Consider the following 24,912-nt stretch of genomic DNA (forward strand, 5'->3'; position numbering starts at 1 on the left):
CGGCGTATCGAAGCAGATGACACAACAGGAGTTGGCTGCAGCTATTTATAGCGTTTATTAGTACTGTAGCTATAACTTGAAAAGTTGCAGCGGCTACGGCTTAAAGCTCTAGGATAATTTTTTGTTTATATATAAAATTCTACTAGTAGTACTCCCTCCATTCCAAATTGTAAGTCATTCCAAGAATCTTGGAGAGTCAAAGTTTTTTAAGTTTGACCAAATTTATATAACAAAATAATAATATTTATCATACCAAGTAAGTATCATTAGATTCTTCATTAGTTATATTTTCATATTATACCTATTTGATGTCATCAATCTTTGTGTTTCTCTCTATAATTTTAGTCAAACTTGAAAAAGTTTGACTCCAAGATTCTTGGAATGACTTACAATTTGGGATGGAGGGAGTACTTAGTACTAAGCATTCGCCTCTAATATTATTATTAATAAAAATTCAATTGCCAAAGGGCCATGATCCACCATGGCCTACACATGCATAGCTGTGTCACGCCATTGATTACAATGCTACCACACAATTCTAATAAATAAATTAATTAATAAAGCTATTACTACTACAGTATAGCTGTGTCGGTGTTTTGGACCGGCAGGCCCTCAACCGACTAGTGAAAGTGTATTGCGTGCCCCTAATCCTGGATGATGATGCAAAGAGACACAAGGTTTATACTGGTTCAGGCAATAGTTGCCCTACGTCCAGTTTGAGAGAGCGATCTTATATTCCTTGCACTGAGGTGCTTGTAGTAGGGGTTTACAAGCTGGGCGAGAGAGGGAGCTTGTCCCAGGTCTCTGCGTAGAGTGGCGTGGGTTGCTTGAGATGTTGATCTATCGCAGTGAGGAAGCGTGTGTGTTACAGAGCGTTGTGCGTTGCTTGCACGTGTGTGTTCGTCTGTCTGTCTGTGTTCACCCTAGAAGCGACCCCGATCACTCCCTTTTATAGTCGAAGGGAGGCACGGGGGCGGTACATGGATTTGCTACGTGGCGTTTTATGAGCGGAGGCGACATGTCTGAGCCCTGCAGCTTGTCACTGTGGCGGCATGGTCGGTGGAGCGGCTTTGTCCTCAATGCACTGGAGCGACGCGCCAGTCACGTCCGATCCTGTGCAACGTGGGAGCTCCTGTGATGGCTTGACGCAGGGCATGGCGCATACTGTGGACGACGTTTCGGTCGCTGTATGTTGACAACGTAGAGAGCCGAGGCCCAGTTGGTGCAGAGGCTGAACCATTGTGGGGGGCTCGGCGGGCACGAGTCTCGAGGCTACTGAGACCCCGAAGCGGATAGCCGAGGCTCGGAGGGAGCAGTTGGTCTTTGTACGTCGATTCCGAGGCTACAGGGACCCGGACATGACTCTCCACGCCGCGTTGTCCTTGGAGCGGGTGGGGTTAGGCAGCACAGTGCAGCACGGGTGTCGGTCGTGGGCACAGCGCCGAGCACAGCGACTGGTAACCCCCGCCCCGTCTTGTCCCGGACGGCGTGGCATCGATGTGACTCCCATCTCGTCGGCCACTCCGTTGTATCGAGCCGTCGCTCGGCTGATGTCGCGGGAGTGGTTGAACGCGCTAGTTAGACGTGACGTCCTGTCAGAGAAGTCGGTCAAGACGGAGGCGACGGGGTTGCTGCCGAGCCGGCCTCGGGCGAGGCGGAGAATCGGTACCTCGTCCGAGGCCTTACGGGCGGGGCCTCGGGCGAGTCGGAGAATCGGTACCTCATCCGAGGCCTTGCTGGCGGGGCCTCGGGCGAGGCGGAGAATAGGTACCTCGTCCGAGGCCTTGCGGGCGGGGCCTCGAGCGAGGCGGAGAGTCGGTTCCTCGTCCGAGGCCTCGTGGTTTCGCTCTGGGCCGAGCCCGCCTCGGGTGAGCCCGGATATTGTTCGAGGTGGGCCGGGCGGTCCAGCCGAGCCTCGGATAAGGTGGGGGTTTGCCGGTGGTTGTTTCTTAGTTTCGATTTTTACAAGGTCTAAGCGATATTTTCGACTCTTGCTTAGGAGACCCCTTTTTATGGTACCCGACAAGCTGGACCAAAGATATTATATTGAAACTTAGAATCCACTGTTATGTTTAAGTTATGCCACAATTCACTATAGGAATTGTTCATGTGACATTGTGGATGCGTGAAATGACAATAAAGACGTTGAGGATACCAATTTGGATGGTGATGAAGAATGATAGAATCATTAATATTGTCCTCGTCACTGATATATGAGGACTAATGCCAATCTATATTGATATGTATTTTTTATATTTAATTCATTTATGTTTTTTGTGTGTGTTTTGTACACTGAAATGTAATGCTTAACTAAAGACGTTGAACTTTTTAAGTAAACTTGACCTTGGTGTTGATGTATGCTCCGAAATTTTGACAAATTTTAAACTTTCACTATCAAAACTAAGTGTCTACTATATCTGCTACCGTGGAATTCTATGTTATGCCTTTTCTATACTTGTTCTACCTGTCATTTATTTTTTTATTTATTTGTATTATATGTTTTCATAGAGACCATTACATCTTGATTTCTAGGATCAATGTGACAGTTTTCAGCCCTTAAGAGAGAAAGAGATGATTTTGTAGCTTCATTTATAGTAACATATATGGGAAATCAGACTAATATTTTTTAACTTTAATTTTAAATTCAACATTAATTTTAATATATTAATTTTAAGAATAAAGATTACAAGAACTGATATTATCATCGTAAAAATATGGTTCCAATCGTGGCTTGATGAGTTTTGATTGTGATTTTCCCGTGAACTTTATTGGTTGCGATGTTTTGTATCTTTCTTGAAGATGGGCTTGTTGAAAGCATTTCAATAATTCAATATATTGTATATGGCAATATTACTTGATTACGATTCGAACACATGTATTGACATTTATTATGTATGGAAATAACATTGTTTAATTTAGAAACACTACATATAAGAAGAAAAATATTTCAAATTAAATTGTATGTGGCATAAATTTACTTTTAAATTCTAGACTGTTAAATCATCATAAAATCTAACATTGTATATATTTTTATTAATCTCATAATTTTGAAACTCTTTTGGCGAACGTGGGACTTCTTTTAACACTATTTTATATGCTTAATAGACTTATGCTAGAAAATTCTGATAAAAATTATTTCAGTGCACCATTCTGTGTGGCCTGAAAAACCTTATGGCGTGGACATTGTTCTAAAGTGCCTAAACAACAAGGGGCTACCATCTCTGGATAACCACCAAATTTTAATTTTTTCCTAATTCAGAAATTTGCGAATCTAATTGACATTATATTCAAATTAAACGTTGGACTTTCAAATGAGTTAAAAGGTTCTCAAATGAGCTCTAGAGAACTCAGGTTAGACCCAAAGAGTTCTCGAATCTCAAGTGAGGTTGAGGCGCTTCCAATTAAGCATGAAACATTTCATCGACATTTATAGAGTTCTTAATTAAGACCGGAGCTTTCACATTTTCGGCTTGACACCCAAAGGACCCAAAATGAATTGAACTTCACTGTCCACTCAGGGCCGCTCAGCCTCGGGTTGGGCCGAGCCAGACGTTTGGGCCTCGGCGAGCCTGGTGGCGAGGCCTTGTCTTCTTCGGGCGCCAGCTTCTGTTCCCCGTCTGTACGGTGCGTTCGGCTGGCTGGCCGCGTTGCCTGATGCCGGATTGTGCACAGTAGCTGTTTCTTTTCAGTTTCGTCGGTAGCTATTCTTAAGCGTTTTCAGTTTCAGTAGCTAAGTTTAGCTTGTGCGCATGTAGCCGCTCGCTCCAGCTCGCCATGCGCGCTAGCTTCACGGCACGTCCCAACGGTGTGGGATGGCACTTCGTGAGCACGAACGTGCCGTGATTTTCGCAGCCACTAAGGCTTGTAAGTTTGTTTATATTCAGCAATCTAATACAGAAAACGTTGCCACTTGGTAACACCAAAACTACTCTGTGTCATCTGTGTTCTTGCGTGCGTTCTCTGTTCATCTCGCCGGCAATTGTTTTCTAACAATTGGTACCAGAGCCACGGTTACGCCGTCGCCATGTCGTCGCAGCCTCCGCCCGACAAGTCGAAGGCCCAGGGCGACATCTCCGGCGAGAAGAAGGAAGCCAAGCCGTCGCGTTCGCCGCCTCGACGTCGGCGCGGCCGCTCCAGCCGCTCGCGCACCTGGAACGCCGGGGAGCGCATCATCGAGCGCGTCATCGAGCGACCGTCCGCAAACGTCTCCTGGCCGATGCTCACCCGGACAAATTATTCCGAATGGGCGTTGGTGATGATGGTGAACTTCCAGACTCTCAGGGTCTGGGAGGTTGTCCGGGACGGCATCAACGACGAGCACGACGACGAAGAGTACCACGACGATCGAGTTGCCATGGCCGGAATCTTGCGTTCGGTCCCCGCTGAACTATGGAGCACACTCGCCCGCAAGCCCACGGCGATGGAGGCGTGGGAGACCATCAAGAGTCTGCGGATCGGCGACGAGCGCGCACGCGACGCCAGCGCGCAGCAGCTACGCCACGAGTTCAACTCCATCTCCTTCAAGGAAGGGGAAACCGTCAGCGAGTTCGGCCTCCGCATCGACACGCTCGCCACCAACCTCTGCACGCTCGGGGACGAGATCACCGACTCCGAGGTGGTGAAGAAGCTGCTGCAGGTCGTCCCGGAGAGCCTCAACCAGGCGGCGGTCTCCATCGAGATGTTCATGAACTTGAACACGGCCAAGGTGGAGGACGTAGTCGGGAGGCTGCGCGTGTTCGAGGAACGAGCCAAGCCGAAGCAAGTCACGGACGCCATGGGGCGCCTGATGATGTGCGAAGAGGACTGGGAGGCCCGCCGCAAGGGGCGTCGCGAAGGGGAGAACTCCGGCGGCGGCGGCGATTCCAGCAACCGCGGCAAGTCCAAGGGACGCGGTCGCGGGCGCGGTGGCTCGGGGTCCTCAGGGCGTGATGGCCGCACTGGCCAGAACGCGAACGCTGGGAACGCTGGTGGCGGGAAGCCACCACCCGGCGACCGCTGCAAGAACTGCGGCAACACGGGCCACTGGGCCAAGGACTGCCGCAGCAAGAAGAAGGCGGCAGCCCACGTTGCGGAGGCGCACGGCGATGAAGAAGAACCGGCGCTCATGCTGACCATGGTGGAACTGGATGCGGGCGACGTCATTGCGCCTGCGCCAACGGCACCACCAGCGACGGGCGTCGCGCACCACATCGAGCTGAACGAGGCCAAAGTCTTCGGCCAGTTCGAGGGCGAGGCCGATGAGGCGGCCGGGCGCTGGCTGCTTGACACGGGAGCAACTAACCATATGACAGGTGTGCGCAACGCTTTTGCCGAGCTCAGCCCCGACGTCTCTGGGACGGTGCGTTTCGGCGACGGCTCGGTGGTGAACATTGAAGGACGAGGCACGGTGCTTCTGGCATGCAAGTCAGGCGAGCACCGCGCACTCACTGGCGTGTACTACATCCCACGTCTCACTGCCAACATCATCAGTGTCGGGCAGTTGGACGACGCTGGGAGTAAGGTCGACATCGAGCACGGTATCCTGTGACTCTTCGACCCCGACCGCCGCCTCCTCGCCAAGATCAAGCGCTCACCAAATCGCCTCTACTACCTCGACGTCCACATTGCCCGCCCTGTGTGCCTGGCGGCGTGCGCCAGCGAGCCGGAGTGGCTCTAGCATGCCCGCTATGGGCACCTGAACTTGAGTCCATGGTGCGCGGAATACCACCGATTGATCGGGTGAACCAGCTGTGCGATGCTTGTCTGGTTGGGAAGCAGAAGAGGGGCTGTTCCCGCAGCAGGCCTCCTGGCGCGCCGACAAGCAGCTGGAACTCGTGCACGGCGACATCTGTGGACCGATCGAGCCTGCCACGCCGGGTGGCAAGAGGTACTTCCTTCTGTTGATCGATGACATGAGTCGCTTTATGTGGCTTACCTTGATCACCAGCAAGGATGAGGCAGCCACGGCCATCAAGAAGTTCAAGGCCCGTGCAGAGCTGGAGAGCGGGCGCAAGCTCCGAGCCCTGCGCACTGACTGGGGCGGGGAGTTCACGTCCATCGAGTTTGGCGAATTCATGGCGGAACATGGCGTCCACCGACAGCTGACAGCCCCCTACATGCCCCAGCAAAACGGGGTTGTCGAGCGCGGGAACCAAACTGTGGTTGCCACCGCTCGCAGCATGATGAAGGCAAAGGGCGTTCCCGGGAGGTTCTGGGGAGAAGCCGTGCACACCGCGGTCTACCTCTTGAATCGCTCCCCCACGAAGGCGCTGAATGGAGTGATGCCTTATGAAGCCTGGCATGGCGAGCAGCCGTCTGTCCATCACCTGAGGACATTCGGTTGTATCGGCCATGTCAAAGATGTTCAGCCTCACCTCAAGAAGCTGGCTGATCGTTCGACGCCGATGGTGCTGCTCGGTTACGAACAAGGGAGCAAGGCGTACCGGCTCTATGATCCTGCTGGTGACCATGTCCATGTGTCCCGCGACGTCGTTTTTGACGAGAACGCGAGCTGGGACTGGGAGTCTGCATCGACTCCGCTCAGGGCGCTGAGCCATTCAGCGTTGAGTACATGGTCCTGCCTGTCAGCGACAGGACACCGGAGCCATCTGCATCACCGACGTCGCCAACTCCATCAAGCCCCGCACCTGCGCTGTCTCCATCGGGCTCACCGACTCCCATCGCGGCGTCTGAACACACCCCAGGTGCTGCATCCTCTGCTGCTCCGGCTTCTCCGCAGGACGGCATCGAGTTTGCGACGCCACCGTCGTTCGACGACGCTCTGGACGCGGACGTGGACGACTCCGAACCCCAACGCTACCGGCTTGTCGACAACATCCTTGGCGAAGGAGCTCTCCCTGGGTATGCACCCCGGCCACTTGACTTTGATGAAGTCCATGCTGTCAGTGCCGAGGAACCAGGCTCGTTCGAGGAGGCGGAGCATGAGCCGGAATGGCAGCGTGCCATGAAGGAGGAGATGGACGCCATCATCGGCAACGGGACTTGGAGCCTCACCGAGCTTCCTGCTGGTCACCGCGCCATTGGCCTCAAGTGGGTCTATAAGGTGAAGCGTGACCAGCGGGGCGCCATCGTCCGTCACAAGGCGCGTTTGGTGGCAAAGGGGTACGTCCAGCGCCAGGGGGTGGATTTCGAAGAAGTGTTCACACCCGTGGCTCGCCTCGAGTCTGTCCGCCTCATGCTCGCCATCGCCGCGCACTGGAGCTGGCCGGTTCATCACATGGATGTGAAATCGGCTTTCCTCAATGGAGTTCTGAAGGAGGAAGTCTACGTCGCTCAACCACCTGGCTTCATCGACAAGCATAGCCCCGGCAAGGTGCTGCGCCTTCACAAGGCGTTGTACGGGCTGCGCCAAGCTCCCCGCGCGTGGAATGTCAAGCTGGACGCCACACTGCTCTCACTCGGCTTCAGGCACAGCGAGAATGAGCATGGGGTGTACACGCACGGAAGGGGCCAGAAGAGGCTGATCGTTGGCATTTATGTCGATGATCTCATAATCATAGGTGGTGATGTGGATGAGCTCTAGGCGTTCAAGGATGATATGAAGGCACGGTTCCAGATGAGTGACCTTGGTGCCCTCTCGTACTATCTTGGTATTGAGGTGCACCAGGCTCGCTCAGGGATCACAATCTCTCAAGAACGCTACGCACTCAAGCTGTTGGAGCGAGCTGGGATGCTGGGCTGCAACCCCACCTCGACTCCAATGGAGCCACGCCTCAAGCTGCTCAAGGAGAGCACCGCTGCGCCCGTCGACGCCACAAACTACAGGAGTATCGTCGGAGGCCTCAGGTATTTGCTCCATACCCGCCCTGATCTCTCATTCAGCGTGGGCTATGTGAGCCGTTTCATGGAGGCTCCCACGGAAGAACACCAGGCTGCCGTCAAGCGCATACTGCGCTACCTGGCGGGGACGGTCAGGCTGGGCATTCATTACAAGACGGGCAACAAGAAGGAGCTGCCGCTGTTGCATGGCTTCAGCGACAGTGACCTTGCCGGTGATGTCAATGATCGCAAGAGCACCGGCGGGGTAATCTACTTCCTCGGAGATGGGCCAATTTCCTGGCAGTCCAGCAAACAGAAGGTGGTGGCCCTCTCGTCGTGTGAAGCGGAGTACATCGCTGCGGCGACCGCGACATGTCAAGGTGTGTGGTTGGCTCGGCTTCTTGCAGATTTGCTCAACGTAGAGGCCAGAGCACCGACACTAAGGGTGGACAACAAGTCTGCCATCTCCTTGATCAAGAACCCTGTGCACCATGACCGGACTAAGCATATCGACGTGAAGTATCACTATGTCCAGGAGTGTGCAGAAGGAGGTCTGATCAATGTTCAGTTCATCGGAACAGCTGAGCAGCTAGGTGACATTCTGACGAAAGCACTCGGCCGCCTGAAGTACGAAGAGCTCAAGAGCAAGATTGGCCTCGCCAAGCTCCTTCCCGGCAGCAGGGCTTAGGGGGTGATTTGTTGGATAAGCCTGATGCCGGATTGTGCATAGTAGCTGTTTCTTTTCAGTTTCGTCAGTAGCTATTCTTAAGCGTTTTCAGTTTCAGTAGCTAAGTTTAGCCTGTGCGCATGCAGCCACTCGCTCCAGCTCGCCATGCGCGCTAGCTTCACGGCACGTCCCAACGGTGTGGGATGGCACTTCGTGAGCACGAACGTGCCGTGATTTTCGCAGCCACTAAGGCATGTAAGTTTGTTTATATTCAGCAATCTAATACAGAAAACGTTGCCACTTGGTAACACCAAAACTACTCTGTGTCCTCTGTGTTCTTGCGTGCGTTCTCTGTTCATCTCGCCGGCAATTGTTTTCTAACACGCGTTCGGCTGGGCTGGCTGGCGCACTCACAAAATCAACAGTGATTTTAGTTAGAATAGTATTTTTTTCTCCTGCCAATTAATTAGAACATTATTTTGATTTATTTTTCAGTCCCGCCGCCCGCCGCGCCGCCATTCAGCCATGGCGATGGTCTCCGGAGCCAAGAGGAGGAGAGGACTGGAGGAAGAACAAGAGGAAGACCGCATCAGCCGCCTTCCTGACGGCATCCTCGGCGACATCGTCACCCTTCTCCCGACCAACGACAGCGCCCGCACGCAGGTGCTCTCCTCCCGCTGGCGCCACATCTGGCGCTTCGCTCCTCTCAACATCGATCTGGACATCAATCCCGATTACCCCCTCGGCGCCAACAACGTCACCGAAAGCGTAATCTCGCGCATTCTCTCCGCGCATCAAGGTCCCTGCCGCCGCTTCTCCATTCCGGAGCACTACCTCTACTACAGGGGCCTCCCCGTCACAAGCCTGGACGGCTGGCTCGAGTCCCCCGCCCTCGACAGACTCCAAGAGCTTGAGTTCCACTACGGCCGTCCTCATTCGTCGAATTTAGCGCCGCCTGCATCTGTACACCGCTTCTCGTCAACGCTTCGCGCTGTCAGCTTCGGGGGCTGCGGTTTTACGGATGGATACAATGCCAGCGGGCTCCACTTTCCGGTTCTCAAGCAGTTGAGCCTTGCGGATGTCAGATTCTCGGAGAGTTCTTTACGTGCCTTGCTATCTGCCTGCCCTGTCCTGCAGAGCTTGCTGCTAAAGGGCAGCATTGGCTTATCTCGCGTCCAAATTGCGTCCCCGACCCTCCGAAGCATCGGCGTGCGCTCTAATCATGGACGCGTGATTCTGCGACAAGTCATCATCGAGGATGCCCCCTGTCTAGAAAGGTTACTTTGCTTTGATTACTTGGGAGTCACCATATCGGTGATTTCGGCGCCAAAATTGCTTGTTTTGGGTCCACTATCTGATCAAAGCCCCAGACTCGAGTTTGGCACCACAGTTATTCAGGTATCAGTATCACCGTGCTTTCTCACTTTCATATTCATGAGGCTCTTTCTCCAAACAAAGTCCCTATGTTGACTTTGATTCTAACCTTAGTACTTTGTGCCTTACCTAGGGAGGATCAGGCTTTTTTAGCTTGAAGATGGTGGTGCACAGTGTGAAGGTCTTATCATTATTTGAGCGTCTTAGTTTGGATGTGGTTATTGAATTCATGAAATGTTTTCCCTACTTGGAGAGTTTGTACATCCAGGTGACTTCACTTACTCCATAGTTAAGAGGCCATCTACAATCTTTTTGTCACTATTGCATCATATACATGGTCTAATGGTAGGTTGTAAGTTGCAACTGTTCTCTGTTCATTTTTCCTTTTCAGACAAAAATGGCAGGAGAGAAAAATGTGTGGTAATGAAATTCGGTTTTTACCGTGGTGGAAAAAAAAACTCGTCACCTTTCCGTTTCAAGCTATATTGGTGCCAGAATAGTCAGTATAATTCTTATATCTCTATCGAGGTAATATGAAGAAGTTATGATTCTTGTTACAATCTGTGCAGAAACGAATAGATTTAAACCTCGTTGTTTGAAACTGTGAGATTTGAATGTTGCCATTTTATTTGGCGACACGAGTAAATTCCTACAAAAGTTTGATTTGGGTAATTATTTTTGCAAAAGCCAAATTATATTTTAAGAAAATACACCCCGGTGCTCAAGCTCACAGCTCAACCAAATCAAATTAGCCGTGGGAATCTTCAACTCTGCACGAACTCCAATAATATTTCATTCCAGAATACTATACAACATTCAAAAGTTGGAACAGAAAGGGTGTGATTGCATCTGAAAGAGAATTTCAAATGTAGCCAGATTACAGTATCCGTGTTCTCTCACTGACTAGTATAGCTACCTAAACACAGAAGAAATTTTCCTTTTTTAAGGAAAAACAAGAGGGGGAAACAGTGATCTAAAACCCAATCGATCCCGCACAGGACCCACGTGCAGAAGACGTACTCACCAGCCCTTGCCAATGAGCCAGAGCCAGTCGAGCACGACGCCTGAGAAGAGGCCGCCGAGGAGGCAGACGACGAGCACGTTGCCCAGCGCGTTCTGCTCGGGGCCATTGTAGCCGTTGGGCGCCTCCATGAGCACACACACGGTGAGGTACCCGTTGGTGAGCCCCAGGAAGGAGGTTAGGAAGATCATGTACCCCTGGTCGCCATATTTGGCCGTGAAGTAGAACGCCGGGATGAACAGGAACCGTGCCAAGACAGCCGCCATCATGACCTTCCGGGAGGTTAGCTTCAAGCACGGGATCAGCGGCACGTACCTCCCGATCAGGTCCCACACATTGTACATGGCAATCAGCACAAGTGCGTACCTGAAAATATAAGATTTCTCAGAAATCACAAGCATTTTTAGTGTTCACGAAAGGAACATCAACAGATTGGAATTCTGATTTGTAGAGCGCATCAAAGCAAGAAACTTCACCATGATCCTAGGTTGTGTTCTCCAGTGTCTTCAGACAAAAATCCTGGGAAGATTGACAGCGTCAGGACGTATATCAGGTAGATATCGATCGCGTAGTCGATGTTCTGCATGAGCAGCTCTTTAGTGGTCAGACGCTTGTATTTCTGTGGATCCTCCTCGATCTGCACGAGTCACCCACTGAACATCATGAGCATTCGGATCTCGAATGATAAAGTTGCAGCGAAACGCACAATTGTTTGGTATCTATCACAGGGGGAACGCATACTTGTCCCTGTTGTTCAGCGATGATCCCTGCAGCAGCAAGGTCGCTGGCAACAGTCTTGCTACCTTCAGCCGCTGCCTTTGCACGGTAGTACTTCACGATGGGTAGTTTGGCGAAGACGAACGTGTATAGCAGGAGGCACGCCAGCTCGAACAGGCATGTGATTGAAAAGAACAGTACTGCACCAAGTAATGAAAGACATGTTATTTGACAGACAAAGATCATGATCTTCTGTGAAATTTCTAGACATGATTGGAACAGGGCCCAACGGCACATCAAAGGGAAGAAGAGAGTTATGAACAATCTTGTTGATGAGATCATTGGATCATTAAATCCTATCTGATAAAATAATCCAGGAAATGCAAGTATAAGACCTTGGTCAAAACAGATGCAAATCCATAGGTCTAGTTGACATAGCAAATAAATTCTCAAGAAAAGATACCTAAAATGCACACAGATCTAAACCGCCCATAGTATAACCTCACGCTTTTGGCATCCCGTTAAATTCCCATGTTTGCTTCAGAATCATATACTTTTATTTTGGAAGTGTCAAGATTTGTTTTCTTAAACCAATAAATAACTTAACTAAATCTGAAAATGTTTCACAAAATTCTGACTTACTAGCTCCAATGCGAAGACCATCTTTTGAGCTCTCAAAAGCTGCCTTGGTAATTAATCTCAAAGCTGATGTGAGAACCCCTGATGCAGCTAAGCCTGCCATGAAGGACTGAAAACCCAAAGTGCAATACAAGTCATGAAAACTCTGAATGACTGAAAACAGCAGCATAAATGACTGAGAAAAGACAATGTGAGATGTTACCTGAATGAACTCTGGGCACATTAAAGAAAGGTCGCCAACCAATGCGCCTTGACAATTAGCATCAGCTGTCCCAAATATGGCGCTAATTATGCATACACCAATGAAAACTCCAAGCCCACCATGTCCTTTAGTTGCAACATCCAGCTATAGCAACAAAACGTGATTGCATGAGCTCATATGGTGGTATACTAATCTGTACTGTCCTTTTTTTTCTTTAATGTTGTGAAGGCAATGTGCTTACAATTATCAATGCAAAGGAACCGAGGAAGAAAAGGGAAAACCCTGCAAGATTTCTCAATCTTGTGTTCATCTTTGCTTCGTAGTATGTCATGATGAGGGTTATTCCAAAGGCAAAAGGCTGGTAAGATAGCGTGAGTACTCTTGTTGGGTGGTAATTCTGCAACAATAACATATTTGTTACAAATTTGAATGTATGGATACAACAAATACTGCAATGAATATGGGACTAACTTTATCTTCTCAGTAACCATTAAAAAATGGACTGAAATTAGAACGTTTGAGAAACCATATCAGTAGAAATGCAATTAATAATATCATTGGCTAGTGAGACATTGCAATATTAACTGTTTGAATATCTGAATAGAATCAAATCCTGGTTCCATTCAGTTTATTCGACGAAACAAAGACAAATCAAGGATGCCACCCCCCATGTTTTTCAACTTTGCTGCTAGCCTGCTACTCTGCTACACTGAAACTGAACTCATTCCAATCATGTACCGGGAAGAGATGGGAGTAGTAATCTTCAATGGTGAGCATACTGTTCCACGCGAAAAGGCTTCCATTTCCCAAAAGCCAGCAGACAAGTATACCAAGGAATTTCCCCTGTCAATTTTCAGAAGCAACCTCATGAGTACAAATCAATCTGCAGCTCATACAATGCTACATGGACCTGTATCTGAATTCGCAGAACAGATGAACAGAAGCGAAGATACCTTAGGTGCCTCTGCACCTGCTACGTCCATGCTCATGGCAACTGTATATGTTCACCTGCTGTGTGCCTATAAAGAAAATGATCCAGACACGTTATTTCGATTTAGACATCAGGAATGGAAAGAACTGAACAAAGACACTTCGATTCTGCTGTCTGTCAGCTAACGAGCTCACAGTCCACAGGTTAGAAAAAAGGAAGTGTTTCCGAATCACGTGTGGTAACATATCTAGTACTAGGATGATTACATACAGATTGGCTGTCCAAAGACGCAGACTACAGGAGTAGGATTTCCTAATCTTATCCCGATGGAGGGAAAAGAAAACAAAATGGAACCCGATATCCCTGACCCCACGAGAGCACGAAAGAAGCCTCAGCGAAAAGGGGCGGCGAACTAGGCACATCCCCACATGCGATGCGTCTTGAGCTGGGCTGGAGTTTATAGGAGAAGTTTCAGACGTGCAAGCCACCCGTCGCTGCTACTCACTGGTCACTGTTGCTACCAACCACCGAACTGGATGGAAGGAAGGACCAACAATTCACGGGGCGAATCCGATACGACGCGGCCACCGCTTTTTCTCCGTGCCAGAACAAGAACAAGCGCGGGCGGCCGTCGTGCGTCGTGTTCCACGCCACAAAACATTTTATTAAACTCTGAACACACTAGTCTTCTATTAGCAGTAGATGAGCAGATCTTCTTCCCCTTGGACTTGGAGGATGGACGGATGAAACCCGCGAGGAAAAAAAAAGATTCCGTCGACGGTCGACTCAGCCAAGCCAAACAGGCAGGCGCGTTAGCTAGCGACTGGCAGCAGCCGAGAAATCACGAGGAGAAACTCTCCAATCGTCGGCGGCATCTCTGTCACTCCGATGCCTTCACCAGAGACAGAGGCAGAGGAGAAGAGCCGAGGCAGAGAGACGGGACGGGACGGGAAAGGGAGGAAGGGTTAGCAGCAACTCACCGGCCGGCGCGGGGGCCAAGTATCGGTGTCGTCGGCGTCGTCCGCAGCGGCGGCGGCGGCGCCCAAGAGCGGCTGGTGGCCACCGAGAAAGCCGGGGAATGGCAACGACCAGTCGACCGCGACCCAGGGAGAGGGAGTGCGGGTTAGTTAAGCGAGCGCGCGGTATCTTGATCCGACGGTGTGGTGTTTATATAGCAGTTGAGATTCTAGGCGCGGACGCAGAAGAATCTCCGGGCAACGTGTGCGTTTGTTCCGTGAGGTGAGGGTGAGGGTGAGGGTGAGGGTGAGGCCCGGCTCAAGATAGCTTAGCGCGTGGGAACAGCGGCGCCATGGCCAACCACCGAACGGCGGGGCCGATGGATGCCTGATTGATTGCCTGCGGGGTTGGAAATGGGACGGCGTTCACACCGTCTCCACGCTCAGCGTCAAAGCTCGTGACAGGAAAAAAAATATTGACGCCTTGGCGCGTGAGGGTGACATCTGACATGGTGCCGTGTCAGCTTATATATTTATATACAAATTTAGAAGGTTATATCGTCGTGCTAAACATGGTGTTAGATTCCATCGGATTTTAAACGGATGATGATGGCTGGTCAAGAGATGGCCAAATTCGATCTCATCTCCGTGGCTGTCGGCTCAAAAGCCACGGTGGATCTCGTCTGCCACTGCTAGCTCTATCATTTGCCTCCATTCTGCAAAGGGATGGTGCCATATACAACAGCGTGCAGCTCAATAAAAGGCACTCTGTTTTCTCTGAAGCAAGATATCCATTCTTCCGAGCGCAAGCTCAAACAGCTCGTGGCATCGCTGGTCGCTGCACAGGGAGAATAATCGCCCAAAGTGAAAAGGCTCCCAGCTCGATTTGACCTAAAATGTCGAGGGGACAGCGACATCGGCCGTCATGGGACGGGAATCCGCTAATCTCAACCTCAGCCACCCGCCGTCTCACTCATCATTGGAAAACTGGGATCCACTCCCTCAACTTGCTAGTACATTTTTTCTTTTGAAAGCGTGCTAGCATTTCTTTCTTTCTTTCTTTCTAAAAAAAAGTAGTTGGTTTTGTTTGTACTAGTAGCTTATTCGTGCACTTAGTTCACATGACTAAAGTTCGCTGGTTGGTTTCTGGGCTGATAAGCCCGGCTAATGCTGGTTTGCTATGAGAGAAAAACACTGTTGGCTGACTGATAAGCCTTAGCTGAAACAAATAAGCGAACGTGTTGTAAGAAGCCTGTTTGATCCATTAGCTACTAATAATTAGCTAACTAATAATTAATGGCTAATATTAGTTACTACGAGCTAGTTTGGTCTAACTAATGAAATAATTATTAATTGGGTATTCAACTAACAATTAGCTAAATTATTAGATAGACTTGTTTGGATCGAGGAGCTAATTATTAATAGCTATCTATTAGCTCCTTAATCCAAACAGGACCTAGGGTTCTCATCTTGTCCTCTCTTCTTTGCCGGCCATGTTCGTTTGGCTTATAAGCCGTACTTTTTCAGCCAACGAACATTATTTTTCACTCACAACAAATCAACCAATAATACTTTCAGCCATGGTTTATCAGCCATGACGAACAGGGCAATATATGTCATCCGTTTGCTTCCAACTCGCAGCTTTTCCTGCACGCTTTCCGTAGTCAACGATGCTGACAACATGTAGATGTGCATGACTGTATCAGATACCTTCAATTATGGGTGGTTTTTTTTTGCCATATAATTTGAGCAGAACCGCTCTTCAATCAGGTAGAATATCTTTCCCATCAAAAGATAGCCTGTGTATTCAGTTTCAAGCCTCTCTTTGCATTTGTGGAACATTTGCAACTTTTGCTCTACAGAACTGGAGGAAAAAAATATATACAAATTGGTACACAGTATTATATATTCACAAAATTGTACAATTCAGTCCAGACCCAGCGTGCCTTTTCCCTTTCCATTAGTTCTTGTTCCCACCCCTTCTTGGCCCAAAAAGAGCTGTAAGCTAAACCTGAAGTCCTGAGAAATACAGTCAGTGCGATTGGAATCGAAACCTTCGGCACAAGATGAACCAAATGCTGCTAGGCGCTTGATTGCAACCACACATCAGACTCCAAGGACAGGAAGAGCTTGTGCTACACCATCTGATCACCACCCTTTGCCTATGAGCCACACCCAGTCAAGAACGGCCCCGCAGAAGAAGCCACCCAGGAGGCAAAGCACAAGCAAGTTAACCAAAGCGTTTTGTTCTGGTCCCTGCAGGCACCATCGTGTACACAACTCGATCAGATGTTGCAAAATGACAACAGTGATTCTCTCATGCTGAGCTCAAAGCATTTATACGCTAACCTTGTACCCTTTGGGTGCCTCAGTGAGGACACGGTGAGATAGCCATTGCTCAAACCGAGGAACAACGTTAGCATGATCATCCAGCCCTGATCGCCATACTTTGCAGTGTAGTAGAATGCAGGAACGAGTAGTAACCGTGAAACAACAGCAATTAGAAGCCCCTTCCGAGACCTCAGCTTGATTTGCTCAATCAGGGGTACGTACCTTCCAATCAGATCCCACACGTTATAGCTTGCAATCAAGATGAGTGCATACCTGCATAATGATGTGACATGGCGTGAGTGGATCCTTTTGTTTGCTAAAGTAAACTACAGAAGTTCAGATAGTTACCAAGATCCCAAGCTGTGTGATCCAGTATCTTCAGCTAAAAAACCCGGGAAGATGGTCAGAGTCAATATATAGATCAGGAACATGTCCAGTGCATAGTCTATGTTCTGTAGTAGCAGTTGCTTTGTGCTCAAACGCTCCACACATGAAGGGTCTTCCTCAGACTGAAAAAGTCATGAAAAAATTAGCTGCGAAAGATCATATGCAATTATAAGAAACTTGCTGCGAGTTAAAAAAAAAAGATACCATTGGATTTTGGCTATTTTCCACGCCACCAGCAGCAAGATCAGCAGCTACTGTCAAAGATCCCTCTGAAGCTGCCTTTGAACGATAGAACTAAACAATTGGCAGCTTGGGAAAGACGAAGGCATATAGCAGGACACATAGCAGCTCAAAAAAGCATGATATTGAGGAGAAGAGCACTGCATAAATTGTAGCCCAAGTAAATATATCAGATGAAGTAAACAGATGCAAATGTAATTTTATCAACAGTTGTTTCAACATACTAGCTCCTTTGCGAAGTCCATCTCGGGAACTCTCGAAAGCTGCTTTAGTTACAAGCCTCAGCGCAGAGGTTATCGCTCCTGATGCAGCCAATCCAGCAAAGAAGGACTGAAAATAATAAAATGGATCAACCTATAAGTCAATCTACACTTCAAAATGTGTTTCTTGAATCTTTCCAAGAAAAAAAATCTTGTTAAGTGATATCTGGATGAACTCTGGGCACATCAGAGAGAGATCACCCGTCATCCCACCTTGAACATGACCATCAGCAACCCCAAAAGCAGCAGCAATGATACATATGCCAACGAAGGGGGCAATTCCACCTCTTCCTGAAGTTGCAATATCCAGCTGCAATGTTTAAGAAAAGATCAGTGAAAATGTGAGATATGAATAGTGGATTAACTATTCAAACAAGAACGTCTCAATGCAATTAGTCATACTTACAATGATTGCTGCAAATGAGCTCAAGAAGAATAGTGTGTACCCCGCCAAATTGCGCAACCTAGTGTTGACCTTTGCCTCATGATACGTGAATACGGCAGTTGTGGCGAGGACGAATGGTTGATATGTAAGTGTGACAACTCTAGTGGGGTGATACTTCTGAATTCAGAAAGCATAAAACAGTACATCATTTTATATCAGTAGTTTCAACACAGTTGGAGAACTAAGTAGAGAACAACAACACAGTATGCATATCGTACCGGGAAGAGGTATGTGTAGTAATCTTCAATAGTAAGCATGCTGTTGAACCCAAAGAGGCATCCATTCCCCAGAAGCCAGCAGATGAAAATGCCCCAATGTTTTCCCTGTGATTAGTGTACCATTGTTACAGAAACCAAAATATATTGAGTGACAAGGTTACAAGGACCATTTCACAGAGGAGAGCTAACAAAAACCTGGTTTGAAAGTGCAGGGTCTTCTTTCTCGTATGCCATGTTTTGTAGTCACTTTGATGGCCCTATAGATCGAAAACAAACATGAGAGGAAAAGATCACACAAAGATATGCCGAATCACTTGGAACACAAAGAGTACTTATGTGATGGCACTCTAAGATGACGAGCTGTGAATCAACCTGGAAAAGCAAGAGAAGCATATATAGGCAGACGACCAGGAAGTTTGCAGGGGCAAAGGAAATAAAGAGCAGACTAGGAAAGGTAATAACAAGAAGAGGCTGCACCCAGGGGAAGACTAAGATGGGGTTAGATGAACCAACAGAAAATACAGATGGGATCACGATGGAAGTATTATACAGATGCCTACTTCATAAGTTGACGCTAGCACATAGGGATCACAATCACATCCACACATGACGCTGGGCAAGAAAATTTGGTGATAACAAAGACACATACCCATTGTTCAGTGGCAAGTGGGAAGTATTTTAACATTTTGAGTCTCGGGCCTGGGGATAAAACAAATATAGTTCGTTGAATCATTGTACTATTTTTTTCAAGGATCTTTGAATCAATGCATGGACAACTATTGCATTCCCATTAGTACATGGCAACCCATGCTCACCAATCGTTGCATAATTGTATGGTGCATAATCCACGCAAGCAGAACAGAGTAAGTTTCCGTGTTGCCTAGAGCACATGCCAACGGATTTTTGGTATATATCAATCAGCACTAGGGAATGTGGTGACCTCACCTCCCAATCCAGCGCTCGCCAACCGCGATGCTCTCCCCTCTGCTGCTACGCCACCGCTGCACCCTCCTCCTCCCGACCAATGCACAAAAACCGTGTCAGCGCATCCCCCGAAGCCCCAGAGCAAGAACCGAGAGCAGAGCGTGGGTGGGCCCACCGACCTTGCGCAATGGCACATCCCCGATCCGACGGGACCCGGATCCATGCGCAGCCCCGCTGGGTCCATCAGGGAGCCGGTGATGGGGCACGTAGAGCATGGGCAGAGAAAAAGGTTTATGGCATGTGATGTAGAGAGTTCAAGATAATAGAGAGCTCATGTTACTGCAGTTCATTCCACTTTAAATGGGTCCTTGGAGAGAACTTCTCAGAAGAAAGAGCATGGAGCTCCCCACTTATGATTGTGTCCTATGCACCCAACCTTCTGAGGAAACCTTGGAACACCGCTTCTTGAAGTGTGACTTTGCACAAGCTTGTTGGCTCAAGACTTAACCTCAGCATTGACACTGTGGTTGAACCTTTTGTCACTCTTGAACGTTTCAAACAACATTGGGAGTCCCTTTCTACATGGAAATTATCATACTAATGAGCTGGAGCATTTGGGTCGCAAGGAATGATCTCATATTTCAAGGGATTCTGCCGACTATATCAAATTGTTGGGTTTTCTTCAAGAAAGAGTTCGCTCTGGTTTGTTGGTCCCTCGGCCGCCCTGCACAGGTAAGCAGTAAGCTTACCAGCACACTCACTCACTATGGCTAGAGGTAGAAGAAGATATTGAGAACAGCTCACACACACAGCACAAGTCCAGCGCTGGCCGAAAGCTCTGCTTCTGGATGTGGCAAACTGAACTGCTCTTTTGCATTGTCTTAGGTGTGATATATATAAGTGCTAGTACCTCTATCAGGTACATAGTTGTTGGTGAGTACACCAACTACCTACTCCTAAGATATACCAACTACTCCTAGTACTAGCGGTTCAAAGCTTTGATCAGCCCACTACCAAGACATGACTGATGTAATAGCTACCAACTAATGTACTAGAGGTGGCCTATTGCCATACTGCTACAGCAGTAGAGACTAGACAACCGAGGTGACCAAATGCCAACTCTGCTGCAGCAAGAGAGAGAGATCAGCAGCAGATTATGTCTTACATGGTTATCCATAGAGCGAAGAAGAAATATTTCCTTTTTACAGAAGAATGGCTAGAGCACCAATTGTGATATTTTTTTATCTTCTTTGTCTCCTTTTTTGTCTCATAAATTCAGTTACTTGGACACACCTTCTTCCCTTTTTTAAATATATATATTAACCAGTAGGGGCTACCCCTCCTGTTTCTAAAAAGGGTGGGGGGGATTTGAACTCCAGGAGTTCAATGGATCCTTCTAAGGTATGGAAAAGATGAAGCTACAAAAGACAATACCCTCTAAATCCTAAAAGACTACCATTGGTCTCGATTTGGTAATGTTTTAACATAGATATATTTGTAGCCTGCATATATTTGATTTTGACCTGTGTGAATCCTCATGTACTATAGAACATCTACTTACAAAACTTCAGTTGCCATTATGGCACTGTCCCAGTGTCCCTGGAACAGGGTTTCACTGTGGTCTGATATTTGTGTGTACAGAGAAGTAAGAGAACCATATGAGATGCTATAAGTACATATTTGCAAGTACTGTAGCCTGAATATAGCTTCACAACTGGGTGCAGGAACAAACTCAGAGGAGTTCTTGGTTAGTACAGTAGATGAATTTTTGGATCGCTTCAAACATGCATAGGATTCCTCGCTGCTAAAGAATCCCACACCCTCCAGCAATCCCACACTACTAAAGAATCCCACATCTCCTTCATCTTTAGTACTGTAGTGAATAGCACAATCTAGAGAAACACAGATTTCATCCCTTGTTGGAGCTGTCCTTACCATAATCATCGTATACACAGTCGACCGGTCAGGAAGGCTGAACGAACCTCTCATTCGAGGAGAGCAAATGCAAATTGCATGGTGCTCTTGTAGTGCTCCCCACGCACACAGCAAATAAAAAAGGGCAGACCTAGTATCGGAGCCTCCCACATGGGTGGGGTCTGGGGAAGGAAAAAACAGAGGTAAGCCTTTCTCCGTAAAATCTGCGGAGAGGCTGCTTCAAACCCACGACCTGGTAACCCGGTGAGACAGCTCTCACCGCTGCACCAGGCCTGCCCTTCACGCACACTGCAGATAGATAGATTAATTTCCCACTGCGACTAATTACTTTTCACAGTGCCAGTGATGATGTGCATCTGCCATGAAACAATTTTATTGACCGCCAAATTAGGCTTAAGTTTATACTGTATGCATGTCCACTGCCCAGAGCAATTTTTTTTAAAAAGGAGACACCAAACTACAACCAGGAGAACACAGCATGCATGGCACGTAATACTGTCCATTTCAGACTTTCAGTGAACCATACAATGGAGTTCTCCAGGACATTTCAGTCCTCTAGCACATTCTAGTTAAACACAGATCTAATCATCTAAGTCTCTAAGCAATGGGCAATGGATTTTTAAGCCTCCTGGAAGGAAACAGACACATCAAAGACAAACCAACACGTTGAAAAGAATTTAGTTGGGTTGAACATTACCATTTCAAATGAAAACGGTGAATAGGGTCAGGGTGGTAGCCAGTACTGGCGAGAGAGCTGTGTCTTCTCGCCCCTGTGGAAAGCCCCCCGGGCGCCTATTTAGCCGGGCGATGCTATCACTCCTCCGCGGTGTCGATGTCGAGTGGGTCCAGGCGACGGAGCAGGATGCGAGAGGCAAGTGTCGAGGGGCGAGGGCGAGGGCGAGGTAGCAGTTGCGAGAGGCGAAGGGCGTAGGGCGATGGCAAGGTTGAGGTCTGCTGGCTTAGTGGACAGGTAGCGGGGAGGGGGTGCGGTATAGGGGAGGCACACTGAAGTCAGGGGGCACGCCGAAAGGGAGTACAGATGATTCCTGTTGTCTTTTTAGTAGTAGAGATTTTGGGAGTACATTCTGTATAGCTTATATTTGTCTTCACTAGACATGTTGTTCATGTGACCAAAACCTGTTTCACAAAAGGTCATGTTGTAGATTCCAACATGAATTTCCAATACATTTCATAAAATAATGCTGCTTCGACTAATGTTTCTATATTGTCATCCTATTGCAAATGAGCATCTATACCTACTACACACGCATCTATGATTCTAGTAGACCTTGTATTTCCTGTTGTAGGACATGAAAAACTTCATAGTCGAGATTAAGGGCCTCTTTGGCACGGCTTATGTCGGCTTCGGCTTCATCTATTTTGCGCAAATCGAGGCACTGTAGCGTGAAGCCGTTTTGTAAGCCGGGGTTAAAATGAACTAGAAGCCGAAAAAAAACCAGTTTTTCTGGCTTCACCGGCTTTGGCTTCACCGGTGAAGCCGTTTTGGATGAGCTGTGCCAAAGAGGGCTTAACATGTCATGTTCCTTTTTTCAGGACCTCGACCTCCTTCGACCTTAAACCCATGAGGGGTTCCAGGTTATGTAGTATGACCAGAGTTACATTCCTCTCAGGAGGGCCCGACTTCATGTGCAGACATGTGGAATGTGTATGAGATCTGCATGTAATCTTAAAAATCATGGACGTCTTTCTGTGATGTGGTTACATGATTGTGATATGTTTATGGAGTGTATCTAACATGTTTATGATCTGCTTGTCATGTTGAACTTATTGGAGGTTTTTACATGTATGCCATTAAGAAAGTTTGTAATTACACAGAAGACATTAAAAAACGTGACCGTACACAGGTGCCACTGCTCTAAACTTCTTTGCCTTACACGTCATTCTGTCCTTGTTCTGTTTGTTTTTTGCCGTTTGGTAGCCCTTACAGGTGGGACCGGCCAGTGAAATTGTCCATGTTGCCCTTGAACGGTGGAGATCGTGTTGACTACGATTCACTGCCACGTTAGTTTTCTTGTCTCTCGGTCTCTTCTGCTCATCCTCCTCTGGCCACGGCATAAAGACAAGGGCGTTACGGCACCGCGCCTCCGCCTACTGGGCCCGGCGGCCGCGCCTCGGGAGGAGAGCGCAGAGGAGGCCCTGACGCCGAGCGCGGCGAGCTCCACACGGCAAAACCCGCGGCGGCGCTTGGTGGTGGGAAACACGAAGTAGATCCGCCCTGCTCGGAGTGCCTCCGCGTCACGCACAGCCGGGACCTCGGGCAACCGGCAGCCGCGGGCGGGTGGAGGACGCAGACTGGGCCTGCCGCCTAGTGACGGCAACGGAGGCGCATGGGCCAGCAGCTACGAGCAGTAGCGCGCGCCTATGGGCTGTGGACGAGAAAGTGTGGCACTGCAATGGGTGCGCACCACCGGCTCCACCATCTAACGCCGCTCCGCTGCTTGGATCTGGCGCGCCAGGTGTTCGACGGCCACAACGGCGTGTCGGCGGCGGTCTACAACAAGGAGCATTTGCTCGAGCACGTCATGAGCGCGCTGCCGCCGGACATCGGCCGCGACGACTGGCTTCAGACGCTGCCCCGTGCGCTCGTCGCTGGCTTTGTCAAGGTGACCCTGGCGGCCTGGCCCCACGCTCCCGACCCCGGCACCGCCCTGCACCCTCGGCGGCGGCGGCCGTGGACGACGCGAGGAGGGCGAGGTGGTGGCCGTCGCCGCCGCCGCGGAGGAACAGGAGCAGGAGCAGGAAGGCGAGCGGGAGCACGAGGACGAGCAGCGGGTGGTCGGGGCCGCCGGGGTGGAAGTGGTGCGGCGGGGCCTTGGGGTGCGCCTAGGCCTTCTTGTCGTCGGGCTCCGGGTCCTCGACAACCACGGCCTGGAAACGAGGAGCAGTTGGCACCGTGGGCGAGCGCAGCAGCAAGGACAGCGTTGGCGTCAGCTTGCCGGCCCCTGGCCCCGCCCCCGCCCCGCCGCCGTGGCCGTCCATCCCTCGCCGCCGCCGCTCCCCGGCCCCAACGCCTCCGTCCCTCTCCTCAATCTCTGGCGGATCTCCCCTAGAGCAGACGCGCCGCGCAAGCGGGGCAGGCAGGCAGAGGATGGACGGCCACCGCCCAAGGGCAACATGGACAATTTCACTGGCCGGTCCCACCTGTAAGAGCTGCTAAACGGCGAAAAACAAACAGAACAAGGACGGAATTACGTGTAAGACAAAGAAGTTTAGAGCAGTGACACCTGTGTGTTGTCACCTTTTTTAATGGCTTCTGTGTAATTACAAACTTTCTTAATGGCATACATGTAAAAGCCTCAACTTATTGTGATATGTCTATGCATGTAAACTGGTTGCATGAAGTGATTATGATATGTGTATGCATGCGAAGGTTGCACGAAGTAGCTCAGATTCTGAAGAAATGCATGCAACCTCATGATGCTAGTGTAAGCCCAGTCTGCTTTGTCCGTTAGTCCGTGGCGCGGTCGGCCTCCTGAACGGTGTGCCTGCCTGTAAGGCCTCGAGGGTGCCGAGCCGAGGTGGACAAAACTGTGGCGTGCAAGGAATCCTACGTCTGAATGTCTTCTGAAGTTATAATGCGTGATTTGTTTAATTGTCTTGCCTATTGCAACTTGCTAGTATTCTACAGTGCACCTGAGCAGGGTTTTCATCGGTTGGCAGATCTGGGTCAACTTGACAGAGTTCCTTACCCAAGTTCCTGATGACTGGATAACCACAGTAAGGGCCCGTTCGTTTAGGACAGTATGCACCAGAAATAATTCCGGCAAATAAAAACTTATACAAATTTACTAATGATTCCGGCCAGGAATTCTTCCTCGGCTCATTCCAGCAGAAGCTAACGGGGCCTAACTCTTTTCAGAGCAGGTTCTGCGTATCCTTGCGCTGT

General features: G+C 49.2%; 2 protein-coding genes and 1 pseudogene across 3 annotated transcripts; 1 reads left to right on the forward strand and 2 right to left on the reverse strand.

Moving 5' to 3' along the window:
- Positions 1-8,620: 8,620 nt before the first annotated feature.
- Positions 8,621-10,312, forward strand: LOC136546956 (F-box/FBD/LRR-repeat protein At1g51370-like). 2 transcript variants are annotated; one of them, XM_066538912.1, is made up of 4 exons: positions 8,621-8,680; positions 8,921-9,823; positions 9,933-10,067; positions 10,191-10,312. In XM_066538912.1, exons 2-4 carry the CDS (start codon positions 8,951-8,953, stop codon positions 10,221-10,223), a joined length of 1,041 nt encoding a protein of 346 aa, XP_066395009.1. In that variant the 5' UTR covers positions 8,621-8,680; positions 8,921-8,950; the 3' UTR covers positions 10,224-10,312. The 2 variants fall into 2 exon arrangements, with proteins under 2 accessions (XP_066395009.1, XP_066395008.1); XM_066538911.1 differs by lacking the exon at positions 8,621-8,680 and having other exon boundaries at positions 8,748-9,823.
- Positions 10,313-10,646: 334 nt separating this feature from the next.
- On the reverse strand, positions 10,647-14,648 carry LOC136546957 (equilibrative nucleotide transporter 3-like). Its single transcript, XM_066538913.1, has 9 exons — positions 14,290-14,648; positions 13,332-13,397; positions 13,117-13,221; positions 12,620-12,775; positions 12,379-12,522; positions 12,180-12,285; positions 11,562-11,737; positions 11,297-11,457; positions 10,647-11,186 (listed from the first exon to the last, which is right to left on the reverse strand). Exons 2-9 carry the CDS (start codon positions 13,365-13,367, stop codon positions 10,820-10,822), a joined length of 1,251 nt encoding a protein of 416 aa, XP_066395010.1. The 5' UTR covers positions 13,368-13,397; positions 14,290-14,648; the 3' UTR covers positions 10,647-10,819.
- Positions 14,649-16,124: 1,476 nt separating this feature from the next.
- On the reverse strand, positions 16,125-18,711 carry LOC136546958 (equilibrative nucleotide transporter 3-like; annotated as a pseudogene).
- Between the last annotated feature and the right edge of the window lie 6,201 nt (positions 18,712-24,912).

This window comes from Miscanthus floridulus, chromosome 3, assembly GCF_019320115.1.
Source record: "Miscanthus floridulus cultivar M001 chromosome 3, ASM1932011v1, whole genome shotgun sequence".
NCBI classification, from domain to species: Eukaryota; Viridiplantae; Streptophyta; class Magnoliopsida; order Poales; family Poaceae; genus Miscanthus; species Miscanthus floridulus.

Excerpts from the sequence above, each read along its gene's own strand:
- LOC136546957 (XM_066538913.1), bottom strand. The coding sequence starts at position 13,367 with ATGAGCATGGACGTAGCAGGTGCAGAGGCACCTAAG. Across the intron at positions 12,286-12,378 it reads TGTGCCCAGAGTTCATTCAG|TCCTTCATGGCAGGCTTAGC; the intron begins GTAACATCTCAC and ends TTGGGTTTTCAG. Across the intron at positions 11,458-11,561 it reads TCGCTGAACAACAGGGACAA|ATCGAGGAGGATCCACAGAA; the intron begins GTATGCGTTCCC and ends TGACTCGTGCAG.
- LOC136546956 (XM_066538912.1), top strand. The coding sequence starts at position 8,951 with ATGGCGATGGTCTCCGGAGCCAAGAGGAGGAGAGGACTGGAGGAAGAA. Across the intron at positions 9,824-9,932 it reads TTGGCACCACAGTTATTCAG|GGAGGATCAGGCTTTTTTAG; the intron begins GTATCAGTATCA and ends TGCCTTACCTAG. Across the intron at positions 10,068-10,190 it reads TGGAGAGTTTGTACATCCAG|ACAAAAATGGCAGGAGAGAA; the intron begins GTGACTTCACTT and ends TTTCCTTTTCAG.